Consider the following 21,705-nt stretch of genomic DNA (forward strand, 5'->3'; position numbering starts at 1 on the left):
AGTAAAATATTTTATGGATGAAAGTTCAACTTTTTAAAGAATATTTTGTCGTTTTTTATATAAAAATTCATTTGTTTTAGTACAAACTTAATCTTTCTTGTATAATAATTTAACTAGATATATATGGTAGAGAATTGACCTATTTTGTTAATAATTCATATTTTTGGTTGAAAAAAACGTGTTTGCGGATCAAAACGTCAATTTCCTTCGTAGACACTTATTTTTTGTTACATAATTCATATTTAGATCTTTAAAAGTCAACTGGAATCTTCATTGGATGAAAAATCAACTATTGTTTGAATTAAAAAAAAAATAAATTCATCTGTTTTACGAGAAATTTCAGATTTTTTTTGATAAGAATGCAACTATTTGTTAGAGATTCAACAATTTTGTCTAAAAGTCATCCTTTGGTTCAAAATTCGTTTTTTTTTCACTGAAAATTCAATTTTTTCGTAGAAAATTATTTCTTGTATAAAAATTAATATTGATATCTCATTTATTAGAAATTAATTTTTTTTAAATGAAAGTGCAACTTTTCTATTAAAAATTATTATTATGTACTTGATTATTCAATTATTTTATTTAAAAGATTTGTTTGCATCAGTTTTCTAAGAAATCTTTTTATTTAAGATTTATATTTTTAGTTGAAAATTCATCTGTTTGATTGAAAGTTTAGCCATTTCCTTTAAAAAAAATTTTTAATTAAAAACTAAACTGTTTAGGTAAATGTTAAACTTCATGGTTTAAAATTTATTATTTTTTTATTGAAGGCTTATGTCTTTGGTTGAAAATTAAACTGTTTAGTCGAACAATTTTCTTGATTTGTAATTTTATTTTTCTTGGGTTAAAAGGCATCAGTTTCGTGAAAAATTAATTTTTTTTTTTGAAAATTCAATTCGTCTTTTGACTTAAAGGTTCTACAATTTATATGAAGGTTAAAAGGTTAAAAAGGTTAAAATGGTTGCATTTAAATATTACTGATCAAGGATTTAAAAAATTTTACTAGCAATAGTTGGCAAAATATTTCTGGAACCTAAAAATTACGTACAGAAAAAGGGGGGGGGGGTATTGTGTTACAGGGGTGGGGGTCTTAGAGAGGGCCTGAAATCCATTACGTAATTTAAGTGCGGCCTCTTTCTATGCTTAAAACTTTAATATTTTTAGAATTGATGTCAAATTTATGATAAAAATAAGCGAATTTTTACACAATCCTGTGCTTGTTTTTTTATTATTTTGAGTTGCTCGGTGTTCAAAGATTGTTGTTTTAAGAGGGCCTTTTGTTTGCCCAATATAGATCATACGACAATCCTTGCAATACATTCTACAAATGAGGATATTTTTTTCCAATTTTGGTATTTCGTAAATAATACTAATTTTTTTCTTGGAAACAAGTTTCTGAAAGTTTTGTTGCTGTCCACAAGAGAGAAAATACTTACTTTTTTATGATTTAGATGATGATTTGAAAGATAGTTTGAAGTTCTTCCTAAATATATTGGTTTATGATAAACTTCTTTGTAAGATCTACTTTTTAGGTAACCTTTCGAAAGGCATTAAAGAGTATTTTTTATTACTTCCTGCACCAGTAAATGACATTAACTCATTTTATTTACTGCCCAATAATTTCTAATTAAATTCAAAAGGTCAGGCGATACTAAATCAGCTTTTACTACAGACCCATATTAAGTTAATAAAAAGAACATGAAGTGCAAGTTCGTAAAACTGAACTGGTTCTGGAATAAAAACCTAATTTGAATATAAATTACTCTTGCAGTGGACGTGATGAAGTAAAAGAAGATTGTAACGCAGAAGCCCTTCGACCAGGATTTGCCAGAATATCTTTTCCGTATTTCATGTCCGAAGCCGAGGTAGCGTTTATCCTTGAGGCTTTGAAAATGGTCGCCACTGAAGGTTGGAAGCTTTTGCCACAATATGTTCTTAACCCAGACACTGGAGAATGGAGACATCATACAAATAGTGTTTTCAAAGAACGGAAATGGCTCGGAGCCATAAGATATACTGATGGTAAAATGAATTCCACAGAAAGGAGGGTTTCAGGTCCTGGAGTTTTTCCTCAGAGCTACAGTGACTGCTTACAGACTGCCAGAAATATCTTCAACAAAGCGAGAAAAATGGCTCAGAGGTATCCACTTCAGATTGATCACACTGTCTCCTTTGATGACAAAGCTGAAAGTCTCCGATGGTTCATTTTGCCCAACGAGGCTCAGGATCTTCTCCTAGGAAATTCACAGAATGTGAAACAACACGTACCTTTTGATCCAGCAGCCTACAAGTGAGTATTATAGTTAATTTCCAAATTGTTGTTAAAGTTACGCTAACTTAATCTAGCAACTTGTTTTTCCTGCAGACTCGGTGGGTATGGATTCTTCGACATCTCAGCGAACAGTTCGCCAACGACCTCATACAACTCAAGTCTTTTCGCAATTAGAAGACTGAACAGTGATGTGCCAAGATCAGGAAATGCACCAGTTTCTCCAATTTCACCAAGGCACCGCAGTCTTCCAGCTTTGCCAAGTCCACCTGACGTGAGGAGTGGAAAATACAGAATCAGGATCCACGATATGGAGGATGATGATGTGTTAACTTCAGCCCACAATGGTCAAAGATCACCTGCAACATGTCCAGGATCTCCAATGCCAAGTGTCAGATTTGCTGTTGGGGAAGCTGTCACAACGGCAGCAGCTGGAATCTTAGGAGCAACTCCTACAGTTGCTAGACTAATTGCCAGTGAGCAGAATTTAAGTCCTGGTGGGGAAGCCTTTCTTGGCCGAACCAGATGCAATTCTTTGGGAAGCAGCAGCTGTCCTAGAAGTGCAACTGGAGGCACATCTCCAGTTCCAATTCCTCTAAGTCCACAAACTCTCGCGAGTTTAGGTATTGCTACCAACACTTCCCAGTCTAGATTTCGTCATTGCAGTTGCAGCAGCCAAACTGACTTGAATGGTTCTTTGGATTTGGATGCTGCAGTATCTCCAAATAGGTCTTCATCTTCCCTTGGGCATGTTCCAATTTCATCTTGTTCATCATCATTTGATTCTGGAGTCACAGCCAGCAGACTTGGTAGGTCTTCACCCGTTCCTTCAAACATGAGCCAAAGTTCGGAGGACGATCTTCGAGCCTACCTTAAAGAAGTTACAAAGGAACTAGCGACTGAGATCAAATCAGAAATTAGAGAAGTTATCTCTAAGGTTGATGATGTTCTCTCGGAGACCAATACTTGCGAAACTACTCCTCAACATCAGTCCAGGCATCAGCAGCATCAACAGCCACATCATGACTCATTCTCCGCTAGTGATATTGCTGAGTATCTCATGGAATTTTCGAAGGAGATGGCAAGCGAAGTCAAATCTGAGATTAGATGCATGGTCAACTCTGTGGATGGACTTCACAGGTAATCCATTTTTTTAAATTTGTCATCAATATTCTTCATAGTGAGGTACTTTAAAATCCTTACTTGAATTTCTTTCTATATTTTACAATCTCCACCAGAGGTATTTGCCAAAACTGTAAGTGAACCTTCAATTCAGGATAAAACATCTTTTAGTGTTTGGTTAAATGTTTTGCTTTGATACTTTCTTGAGAAAATTTTTTTCTGAGCGCCAGTTTCTCCCTAATGGTTTTGTCTTTTTTCCGCTCTTGATGTAATTATTCTATAGTTACTGTTGCATCACTACTGGATCAGAAAAAAAATACTGGTAACCCTCACTAGATATCCCGGGCCTCACAGATCGATTTCAATATCCTCTATTATACCCTATATTCAGTTGAAGTTCCTAAAGCAGGCTTTTTTCAAGATTTAGTCCCTATGGTACACTATTTGCATCCCATAATGAGATAAGACAACAAATATAATAAGATCAAAGTTTCCAAGAAGTGTGAAAATTGCCCAGCTCGGCCTCTTTTGATTTGTGACACTCTAGAGCCCCCACAAAGGCGGCCCACTGTGGAAATTCACAGCTGGGATCTCACAGGAGCCTAAAAATTTGTCCTTTGATTAAAAAAATCCAAATCCGAAAACGAATTTAAAAAACTTACTCTAAAAACAAAGATTAAATTCATATAAATAATTTCAAAAAATTGTTTATCATAATATTGTTTACCTTGTTTGAGGAATAATATTTTTTTTATTTTTTTATAAGAACTGGATTATGAGAATACAAAACAAATCAAAGAATTTAGTCCTTTACGTTGGTAATAACATTTTAAATCTTGGAAATGTAATTTATGAACAATTTACATTTTGAAAATTTCACCTGTTCACTTTCTATAGTTTTATTTTGTTTTGAGTATACAAATTTGCATTTAAAAATATTACAATTAATTATAATTTAGTTCTATAAATCTTGGATTGGAGTAAATATACATTTCAATTGAAATTTCGCGCCAAATTTCGCAGTCATTCTTGTTATGTCATTGGCTGACCAGATTCTCGATCTGATTCGATTTTGGCTATTACGTTTCGTTCCATAATCCAGTGTCCCCATTCTTGGGAACTTTTTAAACTGCCCTTGCGTCGCGCTGACCACCCGATTGGTCGCTGTTAGCGCGCTGATTTTGAATTATATAAATATTCAGATTCAATATTTATGATCAATCATGATTGAAAAATGCATCCAAAGTAATGCCTTGATCCTAAATTAGGATTTTTGAATAACAGATGAAAAAATAAAAATTAAAAAATAAATAATAACATATGAAAAAAATTAAAATTCAGAAAAAAAAGATTTTTTCTTTAATTCAGCATTTTAAATGTTTCGACATATAATAAAAAGGTAATAAAAACTTTTAGTTTCAAGAACAAAATATCAGTTTCAATAGTATAAATATAATTTGATTATTTGTATAAAATATTACATATTTTATAATATTTATACAATAATTAATTAGTAATTGCAATTCAGGTCGTCTTCAAGTTATTAAAAAAAGGTATAACATTTATCAGGGCAGTGAATAATTATACTTAATTAATTTTTGGAAACCTGTGTGATTTTATTTTAAGTCAAATTGTCGGAAATAAACACAAATTTAATTTTAAAACTCGACAGAGATGAGATTAATCATTGGGACAAACAAAAATGATGTATTTTTTTGAACGCAGAATTCATAATCTCTTTTTCATTAAAATCGAATGTTTTGTCTCTGTCACTCCAAAATCTTATTTTAGGATTAGGAAAATTCTATTTGGGAATTTCTCAATCATTATTCATTATAAATATTGAAGGTGAATATTTATATAATTCAAAATCAGCGCGCTAACAGTGACGAATCGAGTTGACGGCGCGGCGCAAGCGCAGTTTAAAAACTTCTCAAGATTGGGGCATAATCCAATGATTCCTTTGACGCCATTTCGCGTTAGCCAGGCTGGGTCGACTCCCATGGGCGTGTTTGATCACTTATAGCGACACTAGCGTAATCTACAAGGAGGTGGTAAACTAAAGCGTATCCATGCGTTCGTGCACGCAATGCGTATATTATTTGAATGTGTTTCATGAATTAAAATTGGAGAAAATAAACGAATTAATTCAAAATTACACAAATTTAAGACGAAAAATGTGTAAACACTGTTTCCTGTACCATTTTTCGGCATAAATTTGTACAAATTTGCAATAATTCTCCAATAAATGAAGAATTACATAACACATGAAATGTAACCTTTTTTCAACATTTTATTTATTCGTATTATAATAGAGAAGTGAAATCAGTGACATCCTGGCACAGCACAAACATTTCAATTTACTTTAACTTTGTTTATTTTTCAATGTCCTCATTTTACTTCATACGGCGAGACACAACTTTTTTGAACTTATGAAAATTTGAAGTTTGTTGTCGAAATCATAACCTCAACGAACACTAGAATGGCGGCGCCAAGATATTTTAAGAAAATATTACCCCCACTTATGCTCCTACAGTAGAGCCATCTACAAGGAGGTGGATAACTACAAAAGTATATGTGATCACACGCGCCCATGGGAGTCGACACTCGACCCAGCCTGGCGTTAGCCACTTCATACTTTAACAAAGTAGGCATAAAACGTTGCTTATTCATGGATTTGTTATTTATTTTGTAATTCATTTACAACATTTAGAAAAATACGAAGTACAATTCAAATTTTTTTTTCAGAAAGTAGGTCTTGTTTGTTTGACTTAATACGTACGAGTCTGTTTTACGTAACGCTTTTGAGCTTAAAATCACCTAATCGTATTCTTTTGACATAGACTTATTATACAGAAAGCGTTCTTTAATCAAAAGTTATACGTATAAAATAAATTTCCTTTTATTTTAGACTTTTGAAAAAAGTCTTTCTGTATATAATATGTTAATTTCGTATAAACGCTAATAACTCTTAAATTGCACACGGGAGCCAGGCATTTTGAAATTTTTTTTTTTAAATCAGGACATTTTTGTAAGAATTCAATAAAAAATAATCAGTGCAGCCAAACATTTACTATTATCCACATTTTTCTCAAATATTTTTTTTATCTTTTTTTTAAAGAAAAAAATCAGTCATTTTTCTTTCTATAAATGAACGGATGGATTAATCATTATTCAATTCATGTCTATATCTATTTCTGAACTGTCATGAATTCTTTTAAAATTCTCAGGGTATTTTTAAATATTCCAAAAAATTTCTGATAGATTTCAATAATTTTAAGGAATTTTAAACACTTTATGGTATTTTTAAAAGTTCTGAGGCATTGAATAGCATATAATTTAAAACATGTCTGCGATTTTTAAAAGATTCTAAGGAATTATTAATTATTTTAATTAATCGAAAGAGATTTCAAAGAGTTTGAAATATTTTAGAATAATGTAATGCATTTTCTAGAAATTTCTGGAGATATGTGAAACCATTTTACAGGAGCTGTAAGGTTTTAGGACATTTTAGAAGATTTAAAAGAATTTCACGGGATTTTATCATTTTTGAAATATACCCTGAATTGTAATTAATTTATTCTCAATGCTTTTAAATTATTTAGAATTCTATTTAATTCTTTTAATTTGACTAAATTCTTTTAATTTGACTAAATTCTTCTAAATTTACTCAATTTTACTTAATTTAATGGATTTAAAATTTTATAAATTTTAAATTGAATTCTTCCTAAGGATCAATTGAAAAAATTATCAAATGATTTCAAATATTTTAAAGCCTTTTGTGTATTCCTTCGATTTTTAATTTTTGTTTGAAACTCATTTGGAATTCGCCCTGAATTCTTATGAATGTATGTTGAATTCGTTTAAATTCTTCTAAATTCACTCAATTTTACTTAATTCAATAGATTTTTAAATGTTCTTGTTAAATTCAACTTGAAGTATTTTCAATTCACCTTAAATTCGTACGAGTTTCATCCAATTCTTTTGAATGCCTTTTTAATTTTTTTAAACTTATTTCAAAGTTACTGAATTCAATGCATTTTTTCATATTTTTGAATAGTTTTGAATTCATTTAATTGGTTTTTAATTTTAGTTTCATCTTTAATGAATTGCATCGAATTCTTCTCATTTCCTTTAAATTCATTTAAATTGTTTCTAATTTTATTGAAATCAATAGATATTTTCCATTAAATTTTTGTTCAATTTATGTAAATTCTTTTGAATTGTTTTTTAGTCATTAGTCATTTTTTTGATAGAAATTTGTAGAGTTTCAAAGATTTGAAGAGATGTGCAATATTTTTTCGGAATTCACCCTGAATTGTTTTTAATCTCTTGAAATTTTTTTTTTCAATTATAATATTCTAAATTTATTTGGTTCTACTTAATTCAATAGATTTTTGAAAATTTTTGAAAAGTTTTTATTTAATTGATCCTGAAGTTTTTTAACCTCGTCTTGAATTTTTAAGCATTCCGCTAAATTCTTTTGAATTCCCTTGAACTTGTATAATGCAAGCTCAATTCAAGGTTACTAAATTCAATTCAGTTTTTTGTTTATATTTGTAAATTATTTATAATTCATTTAAATCTTTTTATAAATTCACCTGGAATTTTTATTTATTTCATCAAATTCTTCACCATTCCCTTAATTTACTCTAAGTTTATTCAAATTTCACAGAAATCAATACAGCATTTCTGATTCAATTTTTACCAATTCATTTGAATTATTTTGAATTTATCTTGAATTGCTTTGAAGTCATATGACCTTATCCTGAATTTCTCATTCTTTGATCGCGCAAAATGTACCCCATGAACGTGACAAAAAGTACCCCTTGTTCGCAATATTTTATCCCATAGGGTCTGTGAGGCTAGACATCCCTATAGGATTTGATGTATTTGTACCCTGGCAATTTTTCCATTTCTCAAGGTAAGTTCCTAATCACATAATTTTCTAGGTATTCACCAGACGACAGATCTTCTTCCGGATGTGCCTCACCAGCCGAAAGGAGGCGAATCGTCCTTTCAACTGCCATTCGTCCAAGAACACCAGTTTTATCCGGAAAACTTTGCGAACTTAGCCAACATGACAGCAAAATGTCGAGCGAATGTTCTTCCGACGAAACTGTGATTTACGTTGTAAAATCTAGCCCTGGAGAAGCAGAGAAAAATACTGACGAAGATGACATTGATGACGAGGAGGAGCAGGAAGAGCATAACGAAAAAGCGAAAGCCTTACCCAAGATCTACTCTGCCGTTAATTCTGTCAGTTCTCAAGACAGTGGTATCAATCTATCCTTCCACGAAAGCGACAAAAATGGCGATTCTGCCGAACTTGGAAGAAGCAGCAGTGCTGACTCCAACTCCAATGGCTATTCTAGAAGAACTCGTTTATCTGTCATTCCTGGAGTGAACTACACAAAACAGCCACGGCCCACAACTGATGATCTCTCCGAGGACGAGGAGGCTTTTTTACTTTCGGAAAGCTCAGGACAAGAGGGAGAAGATGATTCCAAAACTGACACTGCTATAAGTTCGACTCAAAGTTTATGGCACTGTCCACCAAAAAATGTTTGGAAACCTCTGGTTGAAGCGATGCAGGAATTTCAAATGATCAAGGACAATGACAGGGTTCTGGTTTGTCTTGCCCTTGGAGGAAGGAATTCCTTATCACTTCTTCACACTCTTCATCAGTATCGATTTTACGTCAGGTCGAAAGGAATCGATTTCGGAATTGGTGTGGCTACAGTTGATGACAGTGCTCATCACGATCCTCTGGATTCGATGTCTTATCTCAAGTCTTTGGATGTACCCTATTTTTATGAGGAAATGGTTCCGAATGCTAGTCATGAAGAGGAGGAAGATCCTGCTTTGCGTTCATCAAGCAGTGGCTCTTGCAGTTTTTGTGACAGATCAACCAGGGCGAGACTTTATTCGGTGGCCAAGAAACACAATTATAATGTCCTGGCTCTTGGACAGAATTTGGATGATCTAACAGAGGGATTTCTTGCTTCAGTCTTCCATAGTGGCAAACTCAGAACAATGAAGGCTCATTATTATATTCGGGGACAGAACCTCAGAGTCATCAGACCATTTGTCTATGTCAGAGAAAAGGCGCTGAGGCAGTTTGCGGAGAGCAAAAAACTTCCAGTTTTTCAGGAGACATCGCCGAGCAATGATGAATCTATTCAGGTAACTGGGTTTCCTCAAGTTTATTGAATTTTATAACTAAGAAGAAGTTATCTCTAAAGAGCGTTTACACCCTACCTGGAAAACCTGAAAAACCTTGAATTTTTTCAAAAGAGCGCTTAAATAATGCTTAATTTTGATAAAAAACTTAACAAAAAAGATGAATTTTCAACTAAAAAATCTGCGCGCATCGCGGGCACACCCTCATCGCGCGCGGCTCGCTTCGCTCGCCAGTTTGAGCACGCCTAGGGCGCGCGACGGTTGAATCTTGCGCTTCGCGCTCGATGATAAGTTACCACGCGCTTCGCGCTCGGATATTTATTCTTTGCATTTGGAATGCTTGAGAAAAACTTTATTAAAAAGATCTCTTTTAGATGACAGTATTTATATGCGTCATCATATTCCGAATTGTCTACTTAATTAAGTATAGTCAAAGATTAAGTTTCTCAAAGCTCTGTAGGCTTTGAGGTACACATTCTCATCGTGACACTCACGATGCGCGCTCGATTTCCGACAGACATTTGTAAACAGGTTTTTGTTGGATTTTTTTTCTCGTAACTTTCGTCGTTTTTCCACACATTTTTTTTTATTTTATTTTTTTTCAACGTTATTTTCCACGAATAAAACAAAAAGTACGCTTCCTATCAAGAAGTGATTCTTAAAGAAATTCTAGATCTTTTTTGGGATAACCATTTTTGTTAATTCATCTTTTTTTTATCCTATATAGTTTGTCCACAAAATAGATTTTTTTTATTTTCCATTATTTTTTGTGCAATCAAAATTTTCAATTTTTGAAGAAAATCCAAAAATTGGTTATGATAATCTTGTAGGGCTTGTAGGGCTCTTTTAATCTTGTTTTCTCGACTTTTTTTTATATCGTGCGTTTTTCGGCTTCAAATTTTGATTTTTGGTTGATTGAAAAAATTTTGAAAACGCTAAAACTCTGAGAATTTTCTTTTTATCGAAAAAAGTCATTAGGATAAATTGTTTGTTCTTTTCAATACTATAAATATCCGTACAAAATGCCCTCACTTTTTAAATTTTTATCAAAAATGGCTGGTTAATGAGCTCGTCCTTTCTTTTAGGACCTAGAAAAAGTGTGCCAAAGATGAATTTGATTCGTTCATTTCTTCGAAAGTTATTTTATTTTCCATTATTTTTTGTGCAATCAAAATTTGAATTTTCGATTTTTGAAAAAAATCCAAAAATTGGTTATGATAATCTTGTAGGGCTTACAAAAAGAAATGTTTTTTTTCTCGACTTTTTTTTATATCGTGCGTTTTTCGGCTACAAATTTTGATTTTTGGTTGATTGAAAAAATTTTGAAAACGCTATAACTCTGAGAATCTTCTTTTCATCGAAAAAAGTCATAAGAATAAATTGCTTGTTCTTTTTAATACTATAAATATCCGTACATAGATTTTTCAAATTCAGAAAAAAGTTGTCTCAAAAATATTCAAAATGCGCTCACTTTTTGAATTTTTATCAAAAATGGCTGGTACACGAACTCGTCCTTTTTTTAGGACCTAAAAAAAGTGTGCCAAAGATGAATTTGATTCGTTTATTTTTTCGAAAGTTATCGTGTTTACGGACGGACAGGCAGACAGACAGACGCCATCTTGATAACCTGATTTTCGGATTAAGGGGGGCTCGAAACGTGGAGATCCGTTGAAAGAGTATGATGTCAAATTTCCGACAATTCTAATACTTTCTCAATCATAAATGATGAGAATGAAAAAAAGATTCATCTGAAACCATAAAACGAATTTTCAACAAAATATTTCATTTTTCAAACAAAGAGTTGAATCTTCAAATAAAGTCGTTAATATTCAATCCAAAAAAACTTTAATTCTTAACCATTTGGTTGTAAAATCATTTTTTTGCTTGAAAATTCAAGAGTTTGATTAATTTTTGTGCTCTCTCAACTGAAAAATTGGTCTCAGTTAAATATTGAACTCTTTTTGAAAATTCGTATTTATTGGTTAAATTCAGCTGTTCAAAAATTAATCTTTTTGTTAAAAATATAACTATTTCAGTTAAAGTTTTATAGTTTTACTTGAAAATTAAACTTTTTTGTTGAAAATTTATCTTTTTTTATTAAAAATTCAAATATTTTAGTTAAAGATTCATCGTTTAAGTTAAAAAATTTACTTCTTGAGTAGAAAATCAACTATTTTGTTGAAAATTCGGATTTGTTTGATTGAAAATTAAATTGTTGAACTGAAAATTTAGCCATTTCATTTATGGTTAAAAAGTATCCCTTTTTAGTTCAAAATTAATCTTTTTGTTAAAAATATAACTATTTCAGTTAAAGATTCATAATTTTAGTTGAAAATTAATCTCTTTGGTTGAAAATTAAACTTTTTTGTTGAAAATTTATCTTTTTTTATTAAAAATTCATATATTTCAGTTGAAGATTCATCGTTTAAGTTAAAAAATTTACCTCTTCCGTTGAAAATCAACTATTTTGTTGAAAATTCAGATTTGTTTGATTGAAAATTAAATTGTTGAACTGAAAATTTAGCTATTTCATTTTTGGTTGAAAAAGTATCCTTTTTTAATTAAAAATTAATCTTTTAGTTAAAAATTAATCTTTTTGTTAAAAATTCATCTTTTTGTTAAAAATATTACTATTTCAGTTAAACATTTATAATTTTAGTTGAAAATTAAACTTTTTTGTTGAAAATTTATCTTTTTTTATTAAAAATTCAAATATTTCAGTTGAAGATTCATCGTTTAAGTTAAAAAATTTACCTCTTCAGTTGAAAATTCGGATTTGTTTGATTGAAGATTAAATTGTTGAACTGAAAATTTTTCTATTTCATTTTTGGTTGAAAAAGTATCCCTTGTAAGTTAAAAATTAATCTTTTTGTTAAAAATATAACTATTTCAGTTAAAGATTCATAATTTTAGTTGAAAATTATTCTCTTTGGTTGAAGATTAAACTTTTTTGTTGAACATTAATTTTTTTTATTAAAAATGCAAATATTTCAGTTGAAGATTCATCGTTTTAGTTAAAATATTTACCTCTTTATTTGACAATCAACTATTTTGTTGAAAATTCAGATTTGTTTGATTGAAAATTAAATTGCTGAACTGAAAATGTAGCTATTTCATTTTTGGTTGAAAAAGTATCCATTTTTAGTTAAAAATTATTCTTTTTGTTATGACTATTTCAGTTAAAGATTTATAATTTTAATTGAAAATTAAACTTTTTTGTTCAAAATTTATCTTTTTTTACTAAAAATTCAAATATTTCAGTTGAAGATTCATCGTTTTAGTTAAAAAATTTAGCTCTTTAGTCGAAAATCAACTATTTTGTTGAAAATTGAGATTTGTTTGATTGAAAATTAAATTGTTGAACTGAAAATTTAGCTATTTCATTTTTCGTTGAGAAATTATCTCTTTTTAGTCGAAAATTCATCTTTTTGTTAAAAATTTAACTATTTCAGTTGAAGATGCATCATTTTAGTATGAAATTTACCACTTTAGTTGAAAATTGAACTATTTCGTTTAAAATTTTCTCAAAATGAAATTTTTAACCGAAAATTTAACTGTTTTATTTTTAGTTGAAAAATTAGCCTTTTTTAGTTGAAAATTGAACTATTTCGTAGAAAATAAATCTATTCGAGTTAAAGATTTATCATTTGAGTTCAAACATTAATTTTTTGGATTAAATAAAGTATTCCGGTTAAAGATTCTTTATTTTTGGTAAAAATGAATCAGTTTTATTAATAAATTGTACTATTTTCTAGAAAATTAATTTTTTCAGCTAAAAATTTATCTATGCTATGTTTGGTTGAAAATTTAAGTATTTCTTAAAATATTTAGTTTTTTTTAGTAAAAATTCATCATTTTAATTGAAAATGAATTTCTTTGATTTAAAATTAAACTTTTTTGTTAAAAATTCGTCTTTTTTTAAATTCAACTATTTCGGTTGAAGACTCATCGTTTTAGTTAAAAAAATGTAACTTTTTAGTTAAAAATCAACTATTTCGTTGAAAATACAGATTCTTTTGATTGAAAATTAAATTGTTAAACTGAAAATGTAGCAATTCAACTTTTGGTTAGAAATTCATCTTTTTATTAAAAATTTAACTGTTTCAGTTAAAGATTCATATTTTTAGTGTGAAATTTACCACTTTTGTTGAAAATGAAACTATTTTGTTAAAACTTTTTTTTACAATGAAATTGTTAACTGACAATTTAAATATTTTATTTTTAGTTGAAAATTAGCCTTTTTTAGTTAAAAATTCAACTGTTTCGTAGAAAAAAAATGTTCCTGGTAGAAAATTCATCTTTTGGATCGAAAATAAGTCTATTCGAGTTAAAGATTTATCATTTAAGTTGAAACATCTATTTTTTGGTTTAAATCAAGTATTTAAATCAAGTTCAAATCAAGTATTCCCTTTAAAGATTCTTCATTTTCGTTGATAATTCTACTATTTTCTTGAAAATTAATTTTTTTGATTTAAAATTTATCTATTCTATTTTTGGTTGAAAATATAATATTGGTTTAAAAATTCACTTTTTTGGTAAAAGATTTATAATTTTAATTGAAAATTAATCCCTTTGTTTCAAAATTAAACTTTTTTGTTGAAAATTTGTCTTTTTTTATTAAACAATCAACTATTTCAGTTCTATTTCAACCACTTTTGTTGAAAATTGAACTATTTTGTTGACATTTTTTTCATGATTAAATTGTTAACTGAAAATTCAACTATTCCATTTTTAGTACAAAAATTAGCCTTTTTTATTTGAAAATTCAACTATTTCATAGAAATTAAATCTTCTTGGTAGAAAATTCATCTTTTGGATCGAAAATAAATCGATTCGAGTTAAAGATTTATCATTTGAGTTCAACAATAAATTTTTGGGTTTACATCAAGTATTCCTGTTAAAGATTCTTCATTTTTGTTGAAGATGAATCAGTTTTATTAATAATTTTACTATTTTCTTGAAAATTAATTTTTTGACCTAAATATTGATATATTCTATGTATGGTTGAAAATTAAACTTATTTGTTAAAAAGTTTTGAATAGTGTCAATATTCAAATTTAATATAAATAATAAATAATTATTAGCTAATACAGAAACTTTTATTTCTTAAACCTAAAATAAGATTTTGAAATGGCAGATAATGATAATACGATTTTAATTAAAAAGACGTTAGGAACTCTGAGTTCAGAAAAAGAAAACATTTTTTTACCACAAGGATTAATCGCATCTCTGTCAAGTTTCTATATTAAATTATTTCCAAAAATGCGAATTAAAATAAAATCATTTAAACTATCGAATCATTATTTATCATAAACATTAAATTTAAATATTTACATAATTTAAAATGCGCGCGCTAACAGTAACCAATCGGGTTGCTGGCGCGACGCAAGCGCAGTTCAAAAAGTTACCCCAATTGGGAGTACTGCATGCGGATGTTCATACATTTTTTCACCAACTGTCTTGCATACTTCGTTAGTCAATTAAGCCACTGCATGCCATTATTCTGATTGGTTTAGCGGTTTCTAGGGTGTGACATTTCACGGTCACAGAGTTTGAATAGGGTTTTAAATACTTTTTTAAAAATATTTTTTTTTCATGAGTGTAGTATTCTAAAAAAATTTTAAATGTACTACAGTCGAGCCTCTCAGTAAGGCGCCTCTCAAAAGGGCGCGTTCTCACCTGCGCTCGAAGGTTACCCCCACCTTCTAGACTCCGCGTTCAAAATAAATCTGCCTATGCACTGTACTTATGTACATTCATAATGTACATCGCAGCAAGCTTGTATTGAGGAATAATTATTTTTTGCAATCCGTAATTCTTTTCGCAATAAAAATATTATGAGATTGAAGAAGAGTTTCGATAAAATAAAACCGTACTAATAACTTTTATTTTAACTTACCCGTAACCCCCCCCCCCCCCCCCCCCCCCCCCCCCCCCCCCCCCACAGCGCACGAAATATGACCCAAGAATCTAAAAACTAAGTTTTTACGTATTATTGTTAATTTTCACCAAGATCTGTCTTGTTTTTTAAATAAAAATAATTACTAATTGAAAACTTGAATATTTCCCATGACTTTTAAAACAATTTTTAGCTGTTTAAACAATAATTGCATCATTGTCATACATTTCTTCCAGTGAATTGAAAATTTCGTTTGGTTGAAATAATTTTTAGTTGCTTAAGCAGCTTTACTTCAAAAACTTAAAAAAATATATATAAAATGGAATATATAAATTTATTTTTAAGGTTGTATAGTTTATATAGAAAGAATATATTAAATATTTTTTAATTGTTTAAACAAACTGAATTTGTTTCAACATAATTAGTCTTTGAAAAAATATTTTTAATATTATATTTGATTAATTAAGCATAATATTAAATTATTTTGAGTAATAAATTCTGCTAAAAGCTTCATGTTATTGATTACATAATGATTTTTTTTTAAATTTAATTCAAATTGAAAATAGATTAATGAGGAATAAACATTTTTTTAACAATGGCTTAATTTTTAAAACAGAATTTGCTACTCCTCGAAATCATTTAATATTATGTTTAATTCATAAAATACGATTTAAAAATATTTTTGAAAAAGTAATTGTTCATAGAAATTATTTTTAAAAAATATAATTTTTTTCAACATTAAAAGAAATGTACACAAATGATGTAATTATTTAACAAAAAGTAGCATATGATACTAATTTAAGAAAAAAGGGGACTTCTCTGACTCGATTTTAAGAAATTTTGAAAATAAACCATGATTAATTGTTTACACAATAACAGCATGTTTTTAACCAAATTTATCACTCCACACAATGACCAACTATTATATTTCATTCCGAAAATTCGTTTGTGTAAACAAATTTGGGAATAAATAATTGATTAAATAAGTCACCTTAATTTAAACAATTGAAAATGGTTTAAAAAGTCGTAGGAGATATTCAAATTGTCCACTACTAATTATTTTTATAAAAAAGACGACATAAATAGCTAAAAATTAAAAATAATACTTGAAAATGTGTGTTTTTTTTATTCTTGGGTCTTGAATGATTCAGTATTGTTTTATTTCGTAGAAACGTCTCTTCAATTCCTAAAAAACTTAACAGTTTATGATAAAATTTTGAGGTATGAGTTTAATTTTTCGAAAATCCAAAATGCCCCCATGTTGATTAAATAAAAATTGAAACTTTTAGGGGAAGGCTTCCCTCTAGAGGAAAAAATATGGTTGCAATGTATTTTCAGACTACCCTAATGTATATGGCTCTCCCTGTACCACATATATTATATGCATCAAAGAGCGCCTTATTGAGAGGCAGAGCATGCAAAAGTGTCGAGGTGCGGAGGACGTTGGGGGGGGGGGAGGGAGCGTGCTTCCGAGAAAAATTTCCCCTACCGCCCCGATAGCCGCCCTATTGAGAGGCTCGACTGTATAATGTTTAGAATTTTATCCGCAGTATTTGAAGAATGTATTCAAAATTCATGCAACATCCCATTATCAGGGAATTTTTGTTCAGGATTTGAATGGACACCATGTGTAAAGCTATTTTTTTCCAGAAACGACAAAGAAACGAGGAGTTGATCGCTCGACATGAGCAGGCTTATCCAAGACTCTATTGGTCCCTTCGATGTGCACTGAGACCTTTGATAGCAGCTCGAGCGCAAAGCGGCGATAATCAGCAACAACCGAATCAGCAACAAAAGCGCCAACAGTTTAGAAGACCGAGGACGAATTCCTTCAACTCCTCACCTGTAGTGAACGCCTCGAGAAGAACTGACGATAGCGAGGAAACTGACGAGGAACCAGTTTTCTGAAAAGATAACTAATTCTCTTAGAGAATCGAATTTTCTGATTGACAATACTTACCTCATTAAAAAAACTGATGCGAGGCACGCACAAACGCTCTCTCGATACTCGCTTCTCGCATTTGAACTCGCCCTCGCTACATTCCGCTCGTTTGAGTCAAAGCGAAGCCATCATAAATTTTAGAAGTACTTAATTCTTTCATTATTAATTCATTGATCATAATTCATAGATCATTTTTGCGACTGACTGAGTAAAAATTCGACCAGTGTCTTCTACATTTAAATTAGTAAAACAAATTGTGATAAACTCGTACTCTGAAGTGATATTAATTTTTGTTTATTCGAAGCGGTTTTTATAATTTTGTAATTGATCAATCATATGCTAAGGGTCGAGATACTTTTGTTGAATTAACTAATTGGCAAAGTTGATGATATTATGGCTGCTGGCATCATGGACGATGTTTCTGGACATCATGGATCTTCACCAAGATCAGGTCCTTTTTCGTCGGCGATCAAAATGTGAATTCTCATTCCATTGATTCATCTTTTACTGTCGGTACTTATGGATTCGTAAAAGACTAAAATAGACAGACTGCGAAACTTGAGGGATCAGCTCACTGAGGTGACATGCTGGTTGGAGTGCGACAGGGAGTGTCGATTGTAGCAAAAAAAAAACTCATCAAAGTCGAACGAATCCGAATTTAAATCGGAGGATACTTTATTGAATACTAATTACGTCTGAGAACGAGATTTTCTCGCGACCAATGAAACTAAACAATGTCACAAACTATGCGTTCTCTACACTGCCGATTTTACGGTAGAAAACACTTTTTTCGTATAGTTTCGATGCAAGTGATCTTTTTTTTTCAAGGTAAGTTCCATGATGCGTATTCGGTTAGCTCTTTCTAGCGAATTGAATATTTTTATACTGTTACAAGATCAACTGGACTCTTTTTGAAATGTTATCAAAGGATGATTTGAGACGAACTTCTGAATCGGTGCTTTTATTGGGAAAAGACAAATTTTGTATATATTTAAATGAGCTATTGTTGATCCAATGGCACCACCGATTTTTAATTTCAGCCCCATCAGGTATGTTTGTAACGTATGATACCAATTTTTATATTTCTCTACATTACACTCTCATGACTTTCGCTCGGAGTCCACACTAAATTTTTTATAAGTTTCGGATGGAAATTTATAACCTGGAAGTATCTAAAAGTGACGGAAGAACATAAAATGAAAACTTGTGAATAGGTGAAACCAGAATAGACACCAAAATTGTACAAGTCCAGTCACAATCGACTTTACTTTCCTACGGTCAAGGAAAGTATCGTTTATTCTGCTGGATTGGAGATAGCAAATTTTGCTCAGAACTCCGTGTAATTAGGAAATAACTGTAGTTTATAGAGCTACTAGTTTTATGGAAAAAATTCCCATCAATGTTGCATGTCTGTTGAAAATATGAAAAGTCGTAGACATTGGAGATATTCTTATCCATCAGACTGTTGAACAGTCTTGTTAAACGATACGTTTTGAAATGTTTCATTATCATGAAAACGGTCTTGACAACGAATCTGAAAGAAGTCTAAGGATGCTCTGAAACAGTCAGCGGAAAAGGTTTCTTTAACGACAAATATTTTTTGGAACTGAAAGTTGTAATTCTTCCGCATCCAAAGATTTTGTAAACTAATTAAAAGTATAAAACGAAAGATATTGTGAGATTAAAGATGACCTTTTTCGGGGTGTTTTCCTAGAGTTTGTCAACAAACGCTTATCAGAGACTTGGATGACACAAATATGTAAATAAGTAGCGTTTGCGGTATCTTGTACGCGTGACATAGTAGGTGTAGATTTAAAGATTTCGGATTTTGTAAAGAAAAGCGAATCTGCGATACTCTTCTCTTTTTTGTAAGGTATTCAGTCCAAAGTGAGACTATTTTTCACGGGAAATGTACTCGATACTGCAAACACTTTCGGTAGAAACCCACAAATCAAATAACGCTCTTGTATCCTTTAGAAAATACATTGCACGCAGAATCAGCTTATATCGATTTCCGTTTAGTCTAAGCGAATGAGTCCTGAAACTCTGTACTACTAATTAATCTTAAAGTTTACTGAAGCCTTCTAAGTGATGGATTAAGTGTCAGGTTACAGCTTCACTCTGGATCGAGTATTAAACTTGGGAAAATTGACAATGATAATCAAATAATGATAAGATATTGTTGTCCCAGCTGAAAATTTTTCTAGAAGAACATCGGAGGATCTTGGTCATGTTCCTGCATACGAACCTGCATATGGAATCTTGACAGTTTTTGTGCAGGGATTTGGCGGAAAGATTACACAGTAAAAAAAAAAGGATCAATTTTGTTTCAGAGCATTTTGCTCCAACGATCATTTGACTCTCGAGATCATAATGATCTGTCCATTTAGATCAATTGAATCTTATTTTTTGGTTCATTTTTCAGACTAAAAAAAATGGCCGCCAGCTCTCAGTGCCAGTTTCATAACAACATAACCTAAAAATTGTATCTAACGGAACGTAAGTGACAACTACAGTTAACAGGCGATATTTTCTAATATCAGATTTCATTATTTTTCAACTTTTCAATTACACTGCAGCCATCTTGGTTTAACTTTATAAATGATCCCGAATTAGATCATTATGATCTCAAAAGTCGGTCATTCACTCCGGCCGATCAAAATGCTCTTGAATTCGTGTTCATTTTTGTTGCATATCAAAATTATATTGATTTTGGTATCATTTTGAACACTTTTTTAATGTGTAGTACATGATCCTGCAAAGGAATCTGTACATAGAAATCTTCAAATAATTCAGTATAGGTTCTTGTATAGGTTTCTTTCCGAAGTACCCTGTGTGTAAAAAAATTAAGGAAGTCTTTAAGACGTCTTTAGGACACCTTTAGGACATCTTAATGACATCTTTAGGACATCTTAAGGACATCTTAAGGACATCTTTAGTGCATTAGACCTCTTAGAGACGTTAATTAGACTAAAAAAAGACGTCATAAGAACGTTTCAACGACGTTTTTAGGATGTTCATGATATTGTGCCCAACTGTGCTGACATTGGACGTCATATGATGAAGTGCTATGAAGAAATAAATAAAACAATACATTCAAGTAACACAGAATGCTCTAAATTTTGTTTGCCACACAAATATTGAAATCATTTACAAGAAAAGCATATTATCAGTTTGTTTCTAAACTTATATCAATATGCATTTCATAATATTCTTGAAAAAATTAGAAAATATTTCTCAATATTTCAGATGTACGACATCGTTACGACATATTTACGACATCTTTACGACAACTTTACGACATCCTATGTCCATGTCGTTAAGTCATCTTTACGATATTGTAAATATGTCGTATGATCTGACGATGTCTTTACGATATCGTAAAGGCACTGTAACGATATGGATATAGGATGACGTAAAGTTGTCGTAAAGCTGTCGTAACGATGTCGTAACGATGTCGTAAAGACGTCGCCAAATTTTGTGCCCACTGGGAAGAATTTAGACGATTAAAAACATATTATTTCACAGGATATTACAAAATATTAGGAAAAATTCTAACTTTTTTAAACAATGTGTAGGGCTTTTACAAGTTTGGAAGAAATAAAAATATTTGATAAATTTTCGGAAATACTGCCAAGTTTTAAGGTATTTTTAATGTATTCAAAACCTCTTGAATGTATAAAAATATTTTTAGCTGACTCGAGTTTTTCTTGAAATTTCGAAAAATCATTCAAAATGTAAAAAAACGGCCTTAAAATCTTCCAAATTTTCCTAAGAATTTAAAGACAATTTTTTAATTCACTAACCACCTTTGAAAATTCTTTTTAAGCTTCTAAAATTTTGGTATAAAATCTTTTTTAAAAAAGGTGTATTTTTAAAAATCTTTTACAGTTTAAAATTCTTTTTCCATCTCTTCAAATATTCTAAATATTTATCAAATTTACTCGATTTTTTTTTGATTTCTTAATCTTACCAATTAAAAACATTTTGCTTTAAAATATTCTAAATTTTCCTAGAAATGTTAATAAAATTAGAAAAGATTTTCAAATCTTTAAGATGTGTGAAAAAAGAATCTAGAAGATAAAAAAAATTATGTTGCAGGATTTTACAAATCATGAAGAAAATTTCAAACCTTTTTAAAATGCATCTATTACTTTTAGAAGTTTGCAAGAAATAAACAATATTTGACAAATGTTAGAAAATGCTTCCAAGATTTAAAATCTTTTTAATCTAGTCAAAACCTCTAAAAATTTTAAAAATATTTTAAAGTGACTCGAGTTTCTCTTAAAA

General features: G+C 30.4%; 1 protein-coding gene across 1 annotated transcript in view; it reads left to right on the forward strand.

The window, feature by feature from the left end:
* Positions 1-20,921, forward strand: part of LOC117172179 — a 214,053-nt gene extending 193,132 nt beyond the window's left edge. Inside the window, exons 7-10 of the mRNA XM_033360011.1 lie at positions 1,772-2,290; positions 2,366-3,409; positions 8,344-9,577; positions 17,124-20,921. Coding sequence (XP_033215902.1) covers positions 1,772-2,290; positions 2,366-3,409; positions 8,344-9,577; positions 17,124-17,381 — 3,055 coding nt within the window. The 3' untranslated portion in view covers positions 17,382-20,921. The remainder of the gene's footprint in view (positions 1-1,771; positions 2,291-2,365; positions 3,410-8,343; positions 9,578-17,123) is intronic.
* Positions 20,922-21,705: the final 784 nt, after the last annotated feature.

The sequence above is a fragment of the Belonocnema kinseyi genome, chromosome 4, assembly GCF_010883055.1.
Source record: "Belonocnema kinseyi isolate 2016_QV_RU_SX_M_011 chromosome 4, B_treatae_v1, whole genome shotgun sequence".
Classification (NCBI taxonomy): domain Eukaryota; kingdom Metazoa; phylum Arthropoda; class Insecta; order Hymenoptera; family Cynipidae; genus Belonocnema; species Belonocnema kinseyi.